The sequence below is a fragment of the Cervus canadensis genome, chromosome 1 (assembly GCF_019320065.1).
Source record: "Cervus canadensis isolate Bull #8, Minnesota chromosome 1, ASM1932006v1, whole genome shotgun sequence".
Classification (NCBI taxonomy): domain Eukaryota; kingdom Metazoa; phylum Chordata; class Mammalia; order Artiodactyla; family Cervidae; genus Cervus; species Cervus canadensis.
In genome coordinates, this window is record NC_057386.1 from 31,437,492 (window position 1) to 31,455,650 (window position 18,159).

The 18,159-nt window shown below is 49.0% G+C and overlaps 1 protein-coding gene across 8 annotated transcripts in view; it reads left to right on the plus strand.

The window, feature by feature from the left end:
• GAS7 (growth arrest specific 7) overlaps window positions 1-18,159 on the plus strand; it is a 200,973-nt gene that overhangs the window by 99,117 nt on the left and 83,697 nt on the right. Inside the window, exon 1 of one of the 8 annotated variants that reach the window (XM_043474158.1) lies at window positions 5,756-6,062. The exons of 5 other annotated variants lie outside the window; for them this stretch is intronic. In XM_043474158.1, coding sequence (XP_043330093.1) covers window positions 6,045-6,062 — 18 coding nt within the window. In that variant the 5' untranslated portion in view covers window positions 5,756-6,044. Of the gene's footprint in view, window positions 1-5,755; window positions 6,063-11,567; window positions 11,709-14,032; window positions 14,171-18,159 lie in introns of those variants that run through there. 2 more of the 8 variants (XM_043474171.1, XM_043474166.1) reach the window with 2 other exon arrangements.

Below are 18,159 nucleotides of genomic sequence, written 5' to 3' on the forward strand. Positions count from 1 at the left end.
GCTTCAGCATCAATCCTTCCAGTGAATATTCAGGACTGATTTCCTTTAGGATTCACTGGTTTGATCTCCTTGCAGAGATCAAGGGACTCTGCAAAAAGGGACTCTCAAGAGTCTTCTCCAACATCACAGTTTGAAGACATCATTTCTTTGGTGCTCAGCCTTCATGGTCCAACTCTCACATCTGTACATGACTACTGGAAAGCCCATAACTTTGACTATACAGACCCTTGTCAGAAAAGTGATGTATCTGCTTTTTAATACACTGTCTAGGTTTGTCATAGCTTTTCTTCCAAGGAGCAAGCATCTTAAAGGTTCTGGAGGATTTTTTCCTTGGATTCTGATTGCCACTATTTTTGGATTTTTCGTAACTTGGGTGGGTTTTATCTTTTCCTCTTATTGCCACTTTAGCCCAAGGTTGACACAGGTGTTCACAGGGCTCCTGCCGATGCCCCTTCCCACAGGAAGTCTCCTGCATCCCTCTGCTGTCCTCTTGGTCCTCCCCATGGTGATTCAGGCCCACACCAGGGCCCTCATTCCTGTAGTTGTGGTTATGTGGTCACTAAAGAATTCCAGTTTGGTTTTCTGGGATTCAAAAAAGAACCTCCTAAACCACTGCCTGGATGCTGCGTACTGGTTTTACACATAGCCTGAGAATATGTTTCTCCAACTGGGCTGAGTTTACAACTAAGGATATACAAAATGATCTTAGATGATGATCATTTCTTATCTCCTAAGAAAACTTAGGAGATAAGTTTTTAAGTTCCACTGATTTCACTGTGTAATATAAAAAAGAATCCAAACCCAATCAAATCCATGTTTTTTAGATATTATTGCTTCAGACCAGGCTAAATTCAGGTTCCATGTAAGTCTGTAAAAAAGCAATTAAGGAGGGAATGTCCATGGCGGTCCAGTGTTTAAGAATCCACCTTCCAATGCAGGGGACCAGGGTTTGAGTCTTGGTCAAGGGAACTAAGATCCCACTTGCTGCAACTACTGAGCCCACACGATCTAGAGCCCATCCTCCACAGTAAGAGAAGCCTGCGTGCTGCAGTGAAGACTCTGCAGCCAAAACAACACCACCCACCAATTAAGTAAATCATAGTGTAGCTGATGCATGATGATGGAAAAGATTTGATAGCAAAATGTGAGTGACTGAGGGGTCTGGGAGATGCTGAGTGGGGGATCCCATAGGTCTAGAACTGGATCTGTTAGGAGGCCTTTTAGACAAACCAGGTGCCATTTCTGATTATGTCCACCTGATGTGGGGACTCCTTTATGATGGGGACACATCTCCCTTACGAGGGGCCTTGGACCCCACCATGTTGAATACAAGGAACTGGCTGCCAGTCATTTCACAGGAGCCATCGTGTGTCCAGGTAGGCTGGGCTGGCCACTATCTACATACAGCCATGTCCTCGTTCTTGTTTTTTTTTCTGAGCGACATCTCTCTGAATGTCTTCCCTCGCTTCTCTGCGTACTCAGGCTCACTGACACCTTGTGTGCCCCTGTTCAGATTTCCATGCCCACCTTACTTCCATATTCTGAAGTAATGTAACTTCTCTCTTAGTTACATTACATTAGTAATGTAACTAATCCTCTTTCTGAGATTAGCAGGGGCAATAGCCTCTCTGTAGTCAGCAAGCACTTTTTTCATTTTCTCACGTGGACACTTAACTCCACATTTCTTCTTAAGATCCCCTCCACATCACTTCCTGTGACTCTGATTCTCAGAACCTGCATCTGTTCATTCCCCATCTTGTAGCCCCTGCATGTGAGGCACTGGGCTGGTTTGGAGGGGAAACAGATTAAGACCTGGGTTTTTTCTTTGCCTTTAAGAGTCCTGAGAGAGGCCCATGGAGATGGAGGGCATGGAGGTGGAATGGATGCATTCTCCTGCTACTTAAATGTGACACCCCCTTCTCCCACCCCAGTAGGTTCCCCTGTGCATCCTTTCTACATGAACTCAGCATTGACCTGGAGCAGCAGTGCCCAGTCATTTTGGCACAGAGTTTCCTGGAAGACAGTTTTTCCACAGACTGGAGTAAGGAGTGGTTTGGGGATGATTCAAGTGCATTACATTTATTGCGCACTTCACTTCTATTATTATTACATTGGCTCTGCCTCAAATCATCAGGCTTTAGATCCTGGAGGTTGGGGACCCCTGACCTATAGGATTTCACCATCATTTCCATGCAGGTGCTCCAGTTCCATGTGCCGAGGGCTGGACTCACCACGGCTGCCCAGTGATCACTTTGAACTTGGACGTGTCAACAACAGACTCCACCACAGCCCCCCAAATGGCTCTTAATGGGTGGATCACTGGGCGACTGGTTCTAGCTTCCCTTGCTCCCTTTGGAGTCGACTTTTACTACTTATCCTTCCCCTGACGTCTCATTAGTTACCGAAGCTTATTCTACTTCTTAACTTTGTGTCTTCCTGCTCTGGTCAAGCCCTTCTTTTCATCCCTGCTGTCTGGCAAATTCTGTATCTTCTGAGGAGCCGCCCCTCTGTCTCCCAGATGAAAGTGCTCTGCCCTCCTCTGGATTCTGAAAGATCCTATTGTCCACCAACTCATCAGTTGGTGCTCCTTACAGACTCCTCTGTACGGTTCTTCTTCTTTTTTATTTTTTTTTTAACACTTGTGTTTGTCTGTGGCTTATTACCTTCCAAACTTTTAGAAGTCAGGTTCTACGTATAATACTTGCCTACGTCATCCACAGCATTCTGGAAGTGGTCGTTAGTAACTTGATTACTTATGAGCTTGATTAGTTATTAGTAGCTTGATGGATCAGGGGCTGCATATGGGGTGAGTGGGTGTCTTTGAGACCCTGTACTGTAGAGACTCCATGGGCTGGTGAATAATTTCTCCCTTCATCACGCTGAAGCATTTAGAAAAAGTGAGTCATCACCATCCCCAGATGTTCTTTCTTATTAATTATCATTACAAGACAACACGATTTGTCCAACAGGGGTCCTGCAGCAAACATGGCCTATTTTGGTTGACAGCGTTCAGCTTGACTGAAACAAGAATAATTACAGGAGGATTGGTTGCATCCGACTCCATTCAACTTGGGGAAAATGAAGCTTGGTGGAAATGATTGTGGGTCTTTTTGCTTTTGGATCATAGGGCTCCATAGGTAGAGACATACTTATTTTCAGGGACCAAAAGGAGATGAACAATTTGTTCTTTTTCACAGCCAGCTGTAATGGTAGAGGACTATTCATAAAGCAAAAGAAATATGACTTCTGGATTGAATGCTAGGATAACCCCAAACAGGAAGCCTATTAGAATGTGTATATGAGTAAATGTTAACTTGGGTGAATCCTAAGACCAAAATCTCTGCAGAACTTTTATTTCTGCTCTAGTTCAGGTCAGAGCAGATCAACCTCCTGGATTATAATGGTCCAAAAGGGCCCCTTGCCTCTGGCTGGAGAACCACCATGACGGTGATTTCTGTGTTGCCTTCAGTAGGGCATTATTGTCTGTGGTTGTATCTGCTCGTCTTTGTGGTGCAAGGCCAGAGCCACATCGGGGCTGAACGTCCTGAAAAGGGTCCCCTCTTTGCTGTTATAAAAACAAGAAGTCATGGGCTGTAAAAACTTCCATTGCCATTTTAATTGCAGAAAACCAGAGGACTGGCACTTCCCTGGTGGTCCAGTGGCTAAGAATCCACCTTCCAATGTAGGGGGCCCAGGTTCGATCCTTGATCAGAGAACTAGATCCCACATGCTGCAACGAGGAGTTTGCATGCTGCAACTAAAGATCCTGCATACTGCAATGAAGATGGAAGATACTGAATGCCGCAACTAAGTCCTGGTATGCTGGAGGGGGTTGCCATGCCTTCCTCCAGGGGATATTCCCACCCCAGGGATGAACCCAGGTCTCCCTCATTGCAGGCAGATTCTTTACCATCTGAGCCACCAGGGAAACCCAGCCAAATAAATAAATACATGTATTTTAAAAAATCAACCTCAGAGGGCTTGAAGATAAGGATCTTGGCTGTCTAGGTGCAAATGAAGTTTGCTCTCATCTTCTCCTGGGTGGGAGCCCATTTCCAGAAGCAGAGAAGGACCTTGCTTTGTATTCCAGGGCATGGCTGGTCCCACAGCTCAAGGTGTGGGTTTGCGCCTGGTCTTCCCTCCCAGCCACAGAAAGGAGATAATCCAGCAGCCAGGGGAGGACCCTCACCTCTGGATATGTGCTCACTTCTGTTAGTGGCTGGTTTCGGACCATTTTACAAATGTAGATATAAGCCTATATATAGACTGCATGCATGCATGTGCTCAGTAGTGTCTGACTCTTTGCGACCCCATGGGCTGTAGCCTGCCAGGCTCCTCTGTCTAGGGGATGCTCCAGGCAAGAATACTGGAGTGTTTTGCCATTTCCTTCTCCAGGGGACTCTTCCTCTCCCAGGGATTGAACCCAGATCTCCCACATTACAGGCAGATTCTTTACCATCTGAGCCACCAGGGAAGTCCAACAGATGTTATCTTATTGTGATTTGAATTTGCATTTCCCTGTTTCCCTAATGACTAGAGACATGAATGTCATTTCACTCACTTACTGGCCATTTGTGTATCTTCTTCAGAGAAATATCCTTGTAAAATAGGGTTGTTTGTTTTTTGTTGTTGAGTCTAAACTTTTTGTGTCCAGGGAAGCTGTAGCACTGACTCCTTCAGCCCCTGCTAATGATAACAACATCAACAGTAATAACTCACATATCCCCCGCACTGTGCTAAGTATTTACATGGATTCTCTCCCACTTTTAATCCTCACAACAACCTTTTGGGAGAGGTACTCTCTTTTACAGTTGAAGGAACCGAAGCTTAGAGGTCTTGTCCTGTGTGTCACAGCTAGTAAGCAGTGAACCAGAAAAGACATGACCTTGATCGGACTGTGTCCCTAGTCAATAGTACTGATGTCCCAGCCCCAACCAAGCACCGGCATTGAAACCTTCCTACTTAGATACTTCATTCATGTGTTTGAGAGAAGTGATGATTTATAGGAAACCACCCAGTCCTTGGGACCTCAGTCCCTCCAGAAAACCATATTTACTTCAATATCAAGAATCAGTTTCTGAAATCCCTAAGATTCGCATCTGAAAGCGAACCCAGAAAGGCAGGGCACTTGTAAGTGCTAACTTCAGCTGTTCCAAAAAGCTTTGTACGTGGAGTGACAGGATAGATTCACCAAGGTGCCAAGTACTTGCCCAACTCATGTCGTTGTTGGAGGCAGTGTTGCTCTTGGAGTCCGGTCCTTTCTTCACATGAAACCAACAGATCTGTGATCCCCTGGTTGTTTTTGTCTGAGATGCCTGGCATCGCCTCCTCTTTTATCCTCTATCTGTCCAGGTTTAGGAGTGACAAGGGCAGAGTGAAGACAGAGGACCCTCGTCTTGTTCCTCTGGGAGCTGAAGCTTTTCAGCCCTGGACGGGTCTAATACGATGGTTCTTTGGGAGGGCATTCTCCATCCTTTTTACGTTGGTTTTTATCTGGCCTTGGGTTTGCACAGCTGGGGCCGGAGCTGGGGCCAGAGCCGTGACTTCGGTTTGGGAAGAAGTTGGCGGAACATTCCCTTACAGGGCCTGGGCAGACCCAGGGAGTCCCGCCTAAAATACAGTGGACAAAGGAGCTCTTGTCCACAGGCCTGGGGGTGGGAGGCAACTGGTCAGTGACACAGGCTTGGCCATTGTGTGTCCTGACCTCAGCCAACTTTTTTTTAGCTGAGAAAGGGGAAAAAGAGAGAGTGCAAAAAAAGAAGAAAGCAAGCCTCCAGACCCTTTGCATCTGGAAAGTCCAGAATGCGTCGTTGATTTCCTCACAAGAGCTGGAGCAGATTTGGAAGGAACTGTGCAATGTAGTGGGTTCTTTGTGAAAGAACAGCGGTGTGAAAAGCCACAGGAACATCCTCTGGGCTGCCCGGAGCCCTGACCCTGGGGTAGCTGCCCGCCTGGGCCTCATTTCCCGCAGAGGGGGCCATGGTGAGGAAGCTGGCAGCCCAGAGACCTCACACAGGATCCTGAGTTAGCAGCCCCCCGAGAAGATGAGCTCGCCTCCGATGGTAAGACTCGATCCCGCTCACCTGCCGACGTGTAGGCAGCTGGCTTTCCTCTGCGTGTTTCCGGGATGAGTTTGTCATTGCAGAGAGGCAGTTCTAAGAACCCTCTGAGATACAGGCTCCCAAATGCTGAGCTTACAAAGTCTGGAGTGTCAGGGGCACCTTTCATGGGTCTGAGGCCAGAGCGATGGGGGGAAGGGAAGGTATGGGCTGATGTTTGAGAAAGCAGGGAAGGAGGGGAAAAAGACGGAAAAGGGAATGTTTGTTGGGGGGAAAGGGGGTCTTGGCTCCCTCTTGCTACCTGGGAAGGCAGTTTAGTTCAGTATGGCGGAGAAACAGTGTGGTGATGTGTGGGTTTTTCTATGATGGGGATTAGAGTTCAGGTCTTGCCTCCCCTGCCTAACTTCTCCCACATCCTGGTTTCTGCCCACCCCCCTACCCTCTACTCCATGACCCAGTTCCAGCTGGGGCAGTGGGCAATAAAAGTCTATTAAAGGACACAGGTCCCCAGAAGGTAGTTGGGTGTCTGCCCAGTTAATCCAGTATCGACACTGGGGTTCCAGTCTGGGCTCGTTGCTTCTGTCCAGCTTGGGGACGGCAGCAGTGACCACCCTAAAGATGATGGATGCTCTCCTGAGGCTTAGGAGGAAAACAGTCTTCTTTTGCCAACCTTCCTGCCTCTGGAAGTTAGATACACCCTGCTTTCTCTGGAAAGAGGGACCTCTTACCATCTAAGACCTTAGTGACCACTGTGTTGAGGCTCTGGACAGCTGAGGGTGAAGGCGTCCAGCTTCTGTGGAAAGGCTCGCCTAAGGGAAAAAACGTTCCTTCCATACTTTCTACCCCCCTGGCTGTGTCAGAACCAGTGTCTCTGATTTGGGCATGGCTTCTGATAGGGTCCTGCACCTGTAAGGAGGAGGAGAGGTGGTACTTGTTGACCTCTGATTGGTCATGTGACCTACTTTCGAAAGTGCATCTGAATTGCCCCAGGACCTTTGCCATGGAGAGCCTGCCTCTAGCGTGGGGCCTGGGACCCTGCGTTTCTAACCAGCTCGCAGGGGACTCCCTGGCTGCTGGCCGAGGGACCACACTTGGGGAAGGACCGTTGTAAAGAACCCAGACACTGTCAGTCCAGGGCCGACAGTTACCGTTGCTCAGGGCCTGGCTGCAGAGCGCTGGGCGGGTCTGGCCGTGGCTGTGGGTGGCCGCAGGGAGGTTTACAGGGAAGAAGGGATTAGCAAGGAGATGAACACTGAGGGGCATTCAGGGAGCAGGGAGGAGCCCGGTGAGGCTCTTGGCAAGAGAACAAGGTGTGTGGGGCACCAGCCATTGGCGGGTTACTGAGTGAGTGGTGAGCAGAGGCCACTGTCTGCCGGCAGGTTCAGAACAGTTTTTCCAGAGCCTGCCTTGGATGCGGGGCAGATTTTAACTTCAGATGTCTAGAATCTCAGAACACCAGGTGGATGTCTGGTTCTAGGCAAAACAGAGAGCAACCATGTGTGGCTGTGGGAGTGACAGGGAAGGGGCAGACATGGGCCGTGAGGACATAACTCACTAGAAAGTCCCATGGTGAGAGGCAGAGCCACTGAGGCACAAATGCAGGTGTTTGAGGTTAAGGCAGCGTTCCAGGCTGTCTATACCTCTGAATCCCATGTCTGCCCTTGAACATGACTTCTTTTCCTCCTACAAATACGGCATATCCCTCAAAGAGTTACACTAACATCTAGGATTGTTGAGCATCATGCTGTCTATTTCAAGCAGAAACAAACTCAACCCTGGAGACCATCTCGTCCAACTTCCGTATTCTTGAAATGAGGAAATTCCGTACCAGCAGAGATGAAGTGTGTTGCTCAAGACCTCACAGCAAGACAGTGGCCGCGCTAGGTCCGTATTCTCTTCACGATGCCCCGAGAGTTGGTGGTAGACCCCAAACCTCCACAGCTGTGTCCTCGGATGTCCCACTTGTCTAGTTTCATAGGCATCAGGAGCTGAGACTCCAAACATGGCAGCTGACTTGGGTTGGTTGGAATCGCACCCCTTCTGACACATAGTAACAGTCCCAGCCCCTGTCAGCCTTAATCTCCCTCTGGTGCTCATGGTTCTGAGCCCATTAGGAATCACCGGGAGCAAGTTCACAGAGTTGGACGTGTTTGATTGGAATCATTGGGAGCACACGTCGTTGGCACTGCAGAGTAACGAATGCATCCCTATGGGGAGAAGACTGGTCACCCCAGGTTCCTTTTGGTCCCTTTGGTCCTGAGAGCAGCTTCCATGAAGCTGGATCGTTTGGATCTCAGCCGCAGCCAGAGCATCAGAGACCCTCACCTCTGTGCCCTGGTGAGCTCTACTCTGCCTCCCTTTCAAACAGTACCAGCTCTCCCGGAGGAAGCCTGCTTTTGCCCCCGGAGCAGCTGTGGGCAGCAACTGTGTCACCTGTCTTTGAAGCTCCTTTTCTGGCAGGCAGGCTGCTTTCCATGAGGTTCCCAAGTTTCTGACTGCCCAGACTAGCGACTTTCAACCCCCTGACTTACTTCTGAGCTTCTAAAATCTGTTTTGAACAGAACAGAATGCTTGGGAAACTTGATTATGGGGTTTTCTTTAGAGTCATAACAACTTATGAGAGTGCCAGGAATGGCATAAAGCATTTTGGGGTTTTGCACCTTAATACTGAAGGAAGGCTGTATTTCTTTTTCTTCTTTATTTTTTTCCCCTTCCAATACTAAGTGTTGGCAAAAATTCTCATTTTCACAGGCTTTTTACTTTGCGAAGGGAAATTGGACTTGGAATCATCTAGAAGGGCCTTCACCCTACTAGGAGCTCCCTAGGGAGGGTGTTACTTGTGGATGAGTCTCAAATGTCCTGCAGAAGTACCTTCTAGAATGGGATAATTGATGTCTTTATAAAGTAGTATAGAAAATCTGGGATGATTTTTTTTTTTTTTTTTTACCTTTCCCCCTCCTCCTGGATCTTCTTCTAGGATGCATTTTGAGATCCTTTACAACTATGTTGTTCAGTCCCTAAGTCATGTCCAACTCTTCGCGACCCCATGGATTACAGCCACAGTTCCCTCTCCTCCACTATCTCCCAGAGTTTGCTCAAAGTCATATCCATTGGGTTGATAATGCTATCCAACCATCTCATCTAAGGGAAGTGTTAAACTTTACCCCAACTCCTTCCTCTGACATGTAGAGACATTACAGCCATGAAGAGGCTGGCACAGTGACCTGTGGCAGAAAAGGGAGAATTCAGTGTTCAGTCTCCCCATAGAGGTTTCGGGTATGTTGCCCACAATTCAGTTATCCAACTGCTGCTGTTGAGTCACTAAGTTGTGTCTGACTCTCTGCGACCTGGTGGACTGCAGCCCGCCAGGCTCCTCTGTCAGTGGGATCTCCCAGGCAAGAATACTGGAGTGGGTTGCCATTTCCTTCTCCAGGGGATCTTCCCCACCCAGGGATCAAACTCACATCTCTTGTGTCTCCTGCTAGGCAGGAAGATTCTTTACCACTGAGTCCCCTGGGAAGTTTGAGCATAATTTTTTTTTTTTTAAGAATTTTTTAATGTGGATGATTTTAAAAGTGTTGTTGATTCCCCCCCGCCCCACGAGGTATTTGGGATCTTAACCTTCCGATCCGGGATCAAACCCATACTCCCTGCATTGGAAGGTGAAGTCTTAACCACTGGACCACCATGGAAGTCCCAGGCATAAATTTAATGATTTCCAATTGCTGTTAATCACTTCACTGTTCTCTTTCCCACCAATCCCCAGTCTGCAATGAATGAAGCAGTAGTTCTAGATCAAAGGAGTTTCAGATCTCTGCCTCTGGAGCCCAGAGGAGTTTGGGGGGAAATTGTGCATAAAAAGAGGGGGGGAAGTTTCATGAACATTTATTTTCCTCATCAGGAGGTTTCTGCCATCTCTTTTGTTGATGTGGTGGAGGCTTTTGCAAGTTTGCGCCAGTCATTTAAATGCCTTGAGATTTCCCTCATGGTAGTTTTGGGCTCTGTTATGAAAGATGCTCCTTGGGGTGTAGAACCCCAGTGTTTGAGGGCTCACAACCCCTGGTTTCACAGATGAAGAGACAGAAGTCCAGGGAGGCAAAGGGAACCACGTGAATTACAGCTCGTTGCCTGGGAACGCAGCCTCTCTAAGCCTGGACCCCTGTGTTTTCTGCCAGTGCTCCCAAAGTGGAGGTAGGATGTCAGAACAGCCCCTGCTATTTTTAATCTGCCAGGGGAGGGAGGGGTGGGAGGAAGGGAGCCGACATTCTCACCAGCCCATCAGGAAGCTGAGTTTGAATAAAATGTCTCTGTGAATCACAAGCTGGGGAGCAGAATCATTTGGGTTTTTCCTGCTTAGAAGTTGGAACCGGCTGCCAGGAGCTCAGCACGTTGCCCTTTAGAGCACGGAAACATCAGGATGAGACACACCTGAGACACGGGACAGACGGGAGGGGCTTTCTCCGGGGTTCCCCAAGCCCCTCCAGACTCCGAGGTGGGGGTACAGCTGTGGGTCCTGGCTTACTCCTGGAGCGTTCTCCATATTTCAGGAGCACCCACAGGAACCCCCATCCCCCTCCCCCCACCACGTGGCCCTCAGCATGGCCACGAGGACTCTGGTTTCCTGCTCCCAAACTCGTCTGTAAGCAGCAAGAGTGATTGTGATATTCAGCAGCACGTTGATGCTGTTTAGTCAATGTGGAGATTCTCCCAGGAGACTCTGAGGAGTGAGCCCCTCTCAAATCCCAGCCATGCTGGATGGTGCCCCAGGAAAAATACCAGCCACTCAGAATTCCCCATCTCTTGAATTGTCTTCTCTAAAACCCTGTTAATTGACTCTTCTGGTTTATATCTGTATGGAAGGTGCAAGAATAATAAAATGTCTTTCCTCCAGGGTCAGTTAAGTGGGGCTCATGTAAGAATGTGTACTGGGCTGGCACAGAAGCCATTTCCAACACTATCTATTCCTTCTTATTCTCCACTGCTTGGCCCCCTGACACTGAAAGGCCATGAAGTGGCCTCTGAACCTGGAAGGTTCATTCATCCAAGCCATTCTCATAATTTGTGGTATTGCTTGCAAAGCTTTTCATCCATCCTTGCCCCGCTGGAGACCCCATGGTTTCCAATTGAGCAAGTTTTCCTGTGAGAGTTGACTTCTGTACCCTTGCATGGGCTACATTGTAATTGTGTTCATCAAAATTCCTGGTTCACCAGATCACTCCCTTCCTTTTCAGGGTCAGAAAATACAGAGTTGATTGTTCTGTGTCCTCTGCCTATTCAGTCCTAAGAAACATGCCCAGTGAATTGATGGGCCCCCAGGGAGGCACTGGGTGGAGGGCGGGGTGGGGGCTTGCTGGTGGATATTCAGAGTCCCCGGGACCCTCACTGAGTCTTTAGGAGCCAGACACATTTGCAATGCTCAGAGTAGTTCAGCGTCTGGGCCCAGGGCTGGCAGCTTTGTGGGTGCCGGGGAGAGAACCCCCATGGCACTGATGTTCACTTCTCAGAGTGGGTACCAGTCTCACCCACGGTGTGAGGCTTCCTCTAGCAGCGTCGTGGATGGAGAACAGTGCCGGGTTCAGTGGGGGGCGGATTGTGGAAGGTAGCTGATGTAGACAAGAAGTTGGAGTGCATCTTTTAAGCACTTAATTGGTAAGTATCCTGAGCCCTTATTGGTAGAGCAGTGTATTTTGAGCGATTTCATTCATGAAAGACAAAGTGACATAGTGAAAGACATGTGACATAGTGGCCACATAGAATGGCCTCAGCATTTTCTATATAACTATCCAGAGGTGTCTTTGGAATCGTGGTCACAGAGGAGCTGAGGGCCACTTTATTTATGCTCCTTATCTGGAGGGAGACACCCTCCTCCCACTTAAAGGTTGTAGGACTTGATCCTTTCGTTGCTGCGTAAATGTGTTGTTAGAGGGTGTCAGCTTGTTGTTGGGCTTTGAAATCCCAAAGACCTTCCTGTGTGTCTTCTTTGAGCTGAGGAAAGTTCCCCCCACCCCAGAAATCTTTGTTTATAGTTCCTTTTGTGTTTTGACTTTTCTTCTAGTTTCTTCTTCGGGAATACCTAGCACCTTGGCCTGCTCTTCTGTTGATTCCGCTTTCAAGTTTTCCCATTTCCTTTTGCATTCCAGGGGGGAAAAAAATCTTCAGTTTGTTTTGTCCATAACTGATTCTTTTTTTTTTTTTTTTCTTTTTGCAATACTGATTTTATATTCTGTTGTAACCAGTGTGGCTGTTCCTTCTGTCACTATCTTTTAAGTTTCCCTACAGTTTTGAGCACATTCTGTCCCTTTTTTATATCACTTTTTTAAACCAATTTGCCTTTTCTTCATTAGTTTGTTCTCTCCTTATGACTTTTGTAGCATAAATGCTGTATATTCCTGCCCTCTTTTGAGGTCACTCAATGATTTCCTGGAATTTTTCTTCTGGAGATCAGATGAGCTTGTGAGTAGAAATTTGTGCTGCTCCTGAGGCTTCCGGATGCTGTTTCTCAGTTTATTTCCTACACTTGGAAAAACACTGTATTATCTCATCTCCCCACCTCCCTGTACTTGAACAGTCTGTTCAGTCAGCTCCATGAAGAGCTGGGATGTGTTCATTGGGGGTGTGTGTGTGTGTGTGTGTGTGTGCATGCATGCATGCACGTGCTCAGTTATGTCCCAATCTTTGTGACCCCATGGTCTGTAGCCTGCCAGGCTCCTCTGGAGTGGGTTGGCATTCCCTTCTCCAGAGGATCTTCCCAACTCAGGGTTCGAACCCAGATCTCTTGCATCTCCTGCGTTGGCAGGCGGATTCTTTACTGCTGGCACATATATTGCTTGGACTGCTGTTCTCTGTCTACTTGTTCAGTGAGATAGCCTCCCAAATCTGTTTGAAGCCTAGTTTCTGTTACACTTCCCAGTTTCCATTCATTCATCCATCTGTCCATCCATCCAATATTCTGAATACTGAGCTTAGAGTAAAGGTAAGAACAAGATGGACATGGCCTTGCCTTCCTGAGTGTTTCTCTCTTGTGTGGCCTCTCTTCTGCTTCCACCTGCTTCCCCTCTGCCTCCTCCTCCTCCACCTCCTCTTCTGCCTCTTCCTCCTCCTCCCCTTCACTCTGGCCAGGTCTCCAAATCTCTAACCCCTAGAAGACCCACTGGAAGACCATGAGCATGCTGTCAGCATCCATCCTCTTCCCACCAGCCTATAAAAGTACTACGAGGACTACACTTCCCAGAATGCCCTGTGCTGTTGTCATGGGTCCCCCTTCCCTCCCCAGTTAATGTCTGTGAGTTGCTCTCCATGGATAGAAAGGCTGCCAGAGCCAGAGAGAACAATACTTTCACCTGTGAGATAGAGGCAAGGTGCCCAGAATTCCCGTAGACACAGGCCTGCAGGCCAGCGCCATCAGTGTGGGAGGTGGGGCCCCACTTCATGCCTGGTCTCTTAGCCCGTAGCCAAAGATGCTCTTTCCTTGGGTAGCCGTTCCCAGCTTTGTGTGGGGCTCTGTCCAGCCTGACATGTCGGCAGAAAGCATGGGTTGGACTTGACTCTCCAGTCTCTGGCCCAGCGGGGTTGGTCTTCTTGGTGGCGCCTTTGCAGCCCTGTCTCTAATTGGTTGGCCCATGTTGAGTGACAGTAGAGGCCGCTCTGGGCCATTGGGTCCAGGACTGCTCTGGGTGCACCTGTAACAAAGTGGTTCCCCAGGACCCATGGCTCCCAGGCAACCCTAGCCACATCCTGGCTGCCCCCAGGTGTCCCAGCTGACCGTGTGGTTGGGAAAGGAGAACTTGCTGGAGAGTTTTTTGTGGAGAAGCCTTCAGGCGGTGCCAATCACAGCCCTGGGCTCATTAGCAGTCATTGCCATGGCAACGGGTCTGCCAGAAAGTGGCTCGTTAGGCTGACAACTTCAGCGCTGTTATATATAGATCTGGGTGTGGGGGGGTGTGGGGGCTCCTGGATATGCCTTTCTTTAGCTCCTCTATTGCTTCTGGGTTTGGGGTGTGAGAAGACGTGGAATGGGGGGACCTTAAACCTGTCCTATCCGACTGCGAAATTGAGTGTCTGACGACCACCCGTTACCACCAGCGAGGACCGTCTGCTCACATCTGTGGGAGGTAAGAGCCAGGTGCTCCTGGAAGTCTCCTGAAGGGCGAGGAGTCCCGGGTTGAACTTGAAGAGGCTACCGGGAGCTGGGGTTGGGGTTTGGACTGCCTGGAGGCTGCAGAGGGAGACTGGGTCTCTCTTAAAATAGTCTTTCTGAAGGGTCTGGGCTAGGGGCTAGGAGTCTTTTCTTTCATACATAGCCAGGAAGCCAAACACTGTCTTTTTATAAATTGTTAATTTTCTGTTCCCAGTTTTGATTTCAGAAGTGATCGTTTCTCTCCATCACTCCCTCTCAGGAAAGCTGCAGACCCTGTCTTCTGAGTTCATTGAGCATGAGACTTAAGGATAACATGTTAAAAGGCAGCTTCCCAGGCTCAAGGTTGATTTGAAGTCAGAACCCTGGCATCTGTACTTTAACCCACATCCCAGGTGATGGATGGAGTGTCCTAGGGACCACACTTTGAGAAACACTGCTGTCGAGGGGATTTTTTTTTTAATCTCTGGGTGACTTCCCTTTGTTCACCTGCTCTTCTCCACCCCTCCCCCTTCCACCCCAAGGGGGAATCAGTAGCCATTACTAAGAGGAAAATTTTCTTCGGTTGTGTGTCCTTCTAAGTAAGGAGACAAGGAAGTCAGCCCACAGACAGGGAACGTGACTGCTTGCACGTGGGTGGTGATATTTCTGCACGTCTCCTGGGGAGGCATATGTTCATTTGGAGGCCGTGAGACAGGCAGGGGGATCAGGCTGGGGTGCCATCCTCCTTGGGTGGGATCTGGGATGTCAGGTGGTCCAGGTGAAGATTCAGAGCTGATCACAGACAGCTGGGGAGAGATGGGCTGAGGGTAGCCAGGATTTGAGTAACCGGATGGAAATCTCTTGAACAAAGCTAATATTTTAAAGTTTGGTTTCACCAGTTAATTAGCTGTGCAGCTTTGGGTGAGATATTAAACTCTCTGAGTCTCAGATTCCTCCTTTTAAAATGGGGGAAGAAAATGGCATCTCTGCAGCAGGCTTGTGGTGACAAAGATGAGTGTGTGAGGCACCTGACCCAGGCCTTGGTGCACGGTAAACATTTGGTAAGCAGTGGAAATCATTATCGGTGATTGCTAACGGGGTCCGAGCTCAGATGTTTCTTGAGGACCTTCTAGACTGGGCTTCTGAAGTTGTCTGGAACCTCTGCATGTTCCATTGGAAATAGGGTGAGTGAGTAGGTGGACACATGTCTCCATTTGAAGGGTGGGGGGCAGAAGAGCCAGAATTTTCTTTAGATTCTCAGAGGATGGGCTGTCATATACAGTTGAGCAGGTTCTATACTGAACAAGGGGGCCCAGATTGGGAGGAGGTGAGGTCAAGGGAGGCCAAACCCAGCCATGCACTCAGGTGCCCAGCCCATGTGGAGAAGAGGCAATATTTTCTGATTCCCACAAAGGTGTGCTGTGCATGAGGTTAACAGTTTCTGAGTCGGAGGAAACTGGTTTCGTCTCCCCTGATTCCCACTTCTGATCCTCTTCATTGTAGGTGTGGCCCCCAACCTCACTGTTCACCCCTGCTTCTAGTTCCTATTCCCATGGGAAAAAGCTGCTGAAATGGAAGGGGAGAAGCCACAGGACTAGGGAAGGGAAGGGAAGGGAGGATTTAAGTTGGAAGGAAACTAATTAGAAGTATAGGTTTGGCAGAGACCTTAATTACTGGGTCGTTCCTCATGCTGAATCCTCTTGATTGCTCTGGGGCAGCTCTCCCAGGAGGCCTGGCCCTCCACAACCACAAGAAGGAAGATGATGGTGGTTTGGGCCTCTTAGATGAGGGCCTGCAGGTGGCGAGGCCAACTGTGTGTGTGTGTGTGTGTGTGTGTTAAAATACACCTGTACCTGTGTGCGTGCCTGCTAAGTCGATTCAGTCATGTCCGACTCTTTGCAACCCTATGGACCATAGCCCACCAGGCTCCTCTGTCCATGGAATTCTCCAGGCAAGAATACTGGGGTGGGTTGCCATGCCCTCCTCCAGGGGATCTTCCCGACCAAGGGATCAAGCCTGTGTCTCTTGCATTGGCAGGCGGGTTCTTTACCGCTAAGCGCCACCTGGATAAAGCACAGGGAGCTCAGCTGGGTGCTCTGTGATGACCTAGAGCGGTGGGCTTGAGTTGGAGGGAGGTCCCAGAGGGAGGAAATGTATGTATACGTATGGCTGGTTCACTTCGGTGTACAGCAGAAACACAACTCTGTAATACAAGTATACTCCAATTAAAAGAAAAAATGAACCTAACATAAAATTTATCATCAGTGACACATTATGCATTCTCAGTTTTGTGCAGCCATCACCGCTGTCTTCCAGAACATTCTCATCACGCCCAAAAAGGAGTCCCTGTACCTGTTTTCCCCTCCCCCCAGGCCCTGGCAACCAGTCCTCTGCTTTCTGTCTCTAATTATTTTTCTATTCTGGATGTTTTTATGTAAATAGGGTACAGTATGTGGCCTTTTGTGGCTGGCTTATTTCACATGGCATCATTTCAAGGGTCATCTGTGTTGTCATGTATATCAATACTTTATTCCTCTGGATGACCGAATATTCCTTTTTATGGATACACATGGGCTTCCCCGGTGGCTCAGATGGTCAAGAATCCCGCCTGCAGTGCGGGAGACCTAGGTTCAATCCCTGGGTCAGTAAGATCCCCTGGAGAAGGGAATGGCAACCCACTCCAGTATTCTTGCCTGGAGAATCCCATGGACAGAGGAGTATTTGTTGACCCGTTCGTCAGTTGACAGACACTTGGGTTGTTTTCTACCAGTCGTCGATTGTAGATGCTGCTGCTGTGAACGTGTATACAAGTCTGTGTTTGAGCGCTGTTTTCAGTTCTCTTGATATACCCAGTTGTCCGCACATCTTTGATTCCTGACTTGCTTTAAGCCAGCCAACAGGAGGGACTTCTCTCTGAAAGAAGGGAGACAACAAGGGGACTGTGGCTGCCTTGTGGGTGGGAGGTGGAAGCAGAACATAGCCAGATGGCGTGCCGAGCGGGGCCCCGTGGCCATGTTGGAGGGGAGGTGGAGACAGTCTTTGCCATGTTGGCCCAGGTGCCCCCCGCCTCCACTCTTTCAGCACCCCTACCTTCTGGGCTTAGCATCCGGGAGGCCTCCCCCAGGTACCTTCTGCAGGGCCCTGCATCTCCTGCATGGGGGCGACCTCAGAGCAGTCATGGCCCCTCCTTGGTCGTCGGTGTCTTCAGATGGAAACTTGAGCTTCTTCTGACCCTACAGAGTTAGGCGAGTTCACTAGTCATAAAGAGAACAGCACCAGGCAGCTGTGGAGACAGGACAGGCGTCACTGATGCTGTTTCACAGGTGGGGCCCAGAGGCACGGAAGGTTCAATTCACTCACCCCACCAGCCCAGCGCGGGAGAGGTCGTCTCACCAGAGTGTGTGAGTCAGCATCTTAACCCGCCAGCCTCCCCTGCAGATCTGTGTTTACCTTTTAAGTTGAGTAATCCTAGAAATAGAAACCTCAGGGAAATGACTGTGAATGGTGACATTCCATCTGCGGTGACGGTGGGGCAGAGGCCAGGTATATGCCCCCTGAACTACACATCACAGGAGGCAGAGGTTCTGTGAAGGTTGGTCTTGGTCAGCATTGGATGGTTCCCCTTTCCTCTGGGAACCCCCATTTATTGAGCACAGCTGGTGACAGGCACGGTCCTTGGTGGCTAGTGTGGTTATTAATTTCCATAGCACCTTCCACAACCTGGCTAATATTGTCACCCTGCATTTCACAGATGTGGCAACAGACAGCTGGTTGAGTCATTTCCCCAGGTCACGTGGCTGCTAAGAGGCTGAGTCAGGATGGAGTGAGCCAGAGACCAGAGCACTAGTTTTCACTGTGCTTCTGGGTCCATCTCTCCTCTGCAATGTATTTCTGACGACGTCCATCTCTGATACCCCTTAACAATCTCTCATTGTTTTATCAGGTTTTACTAAATATAGATAAGCTTCAATCTGGCCTTTCCTT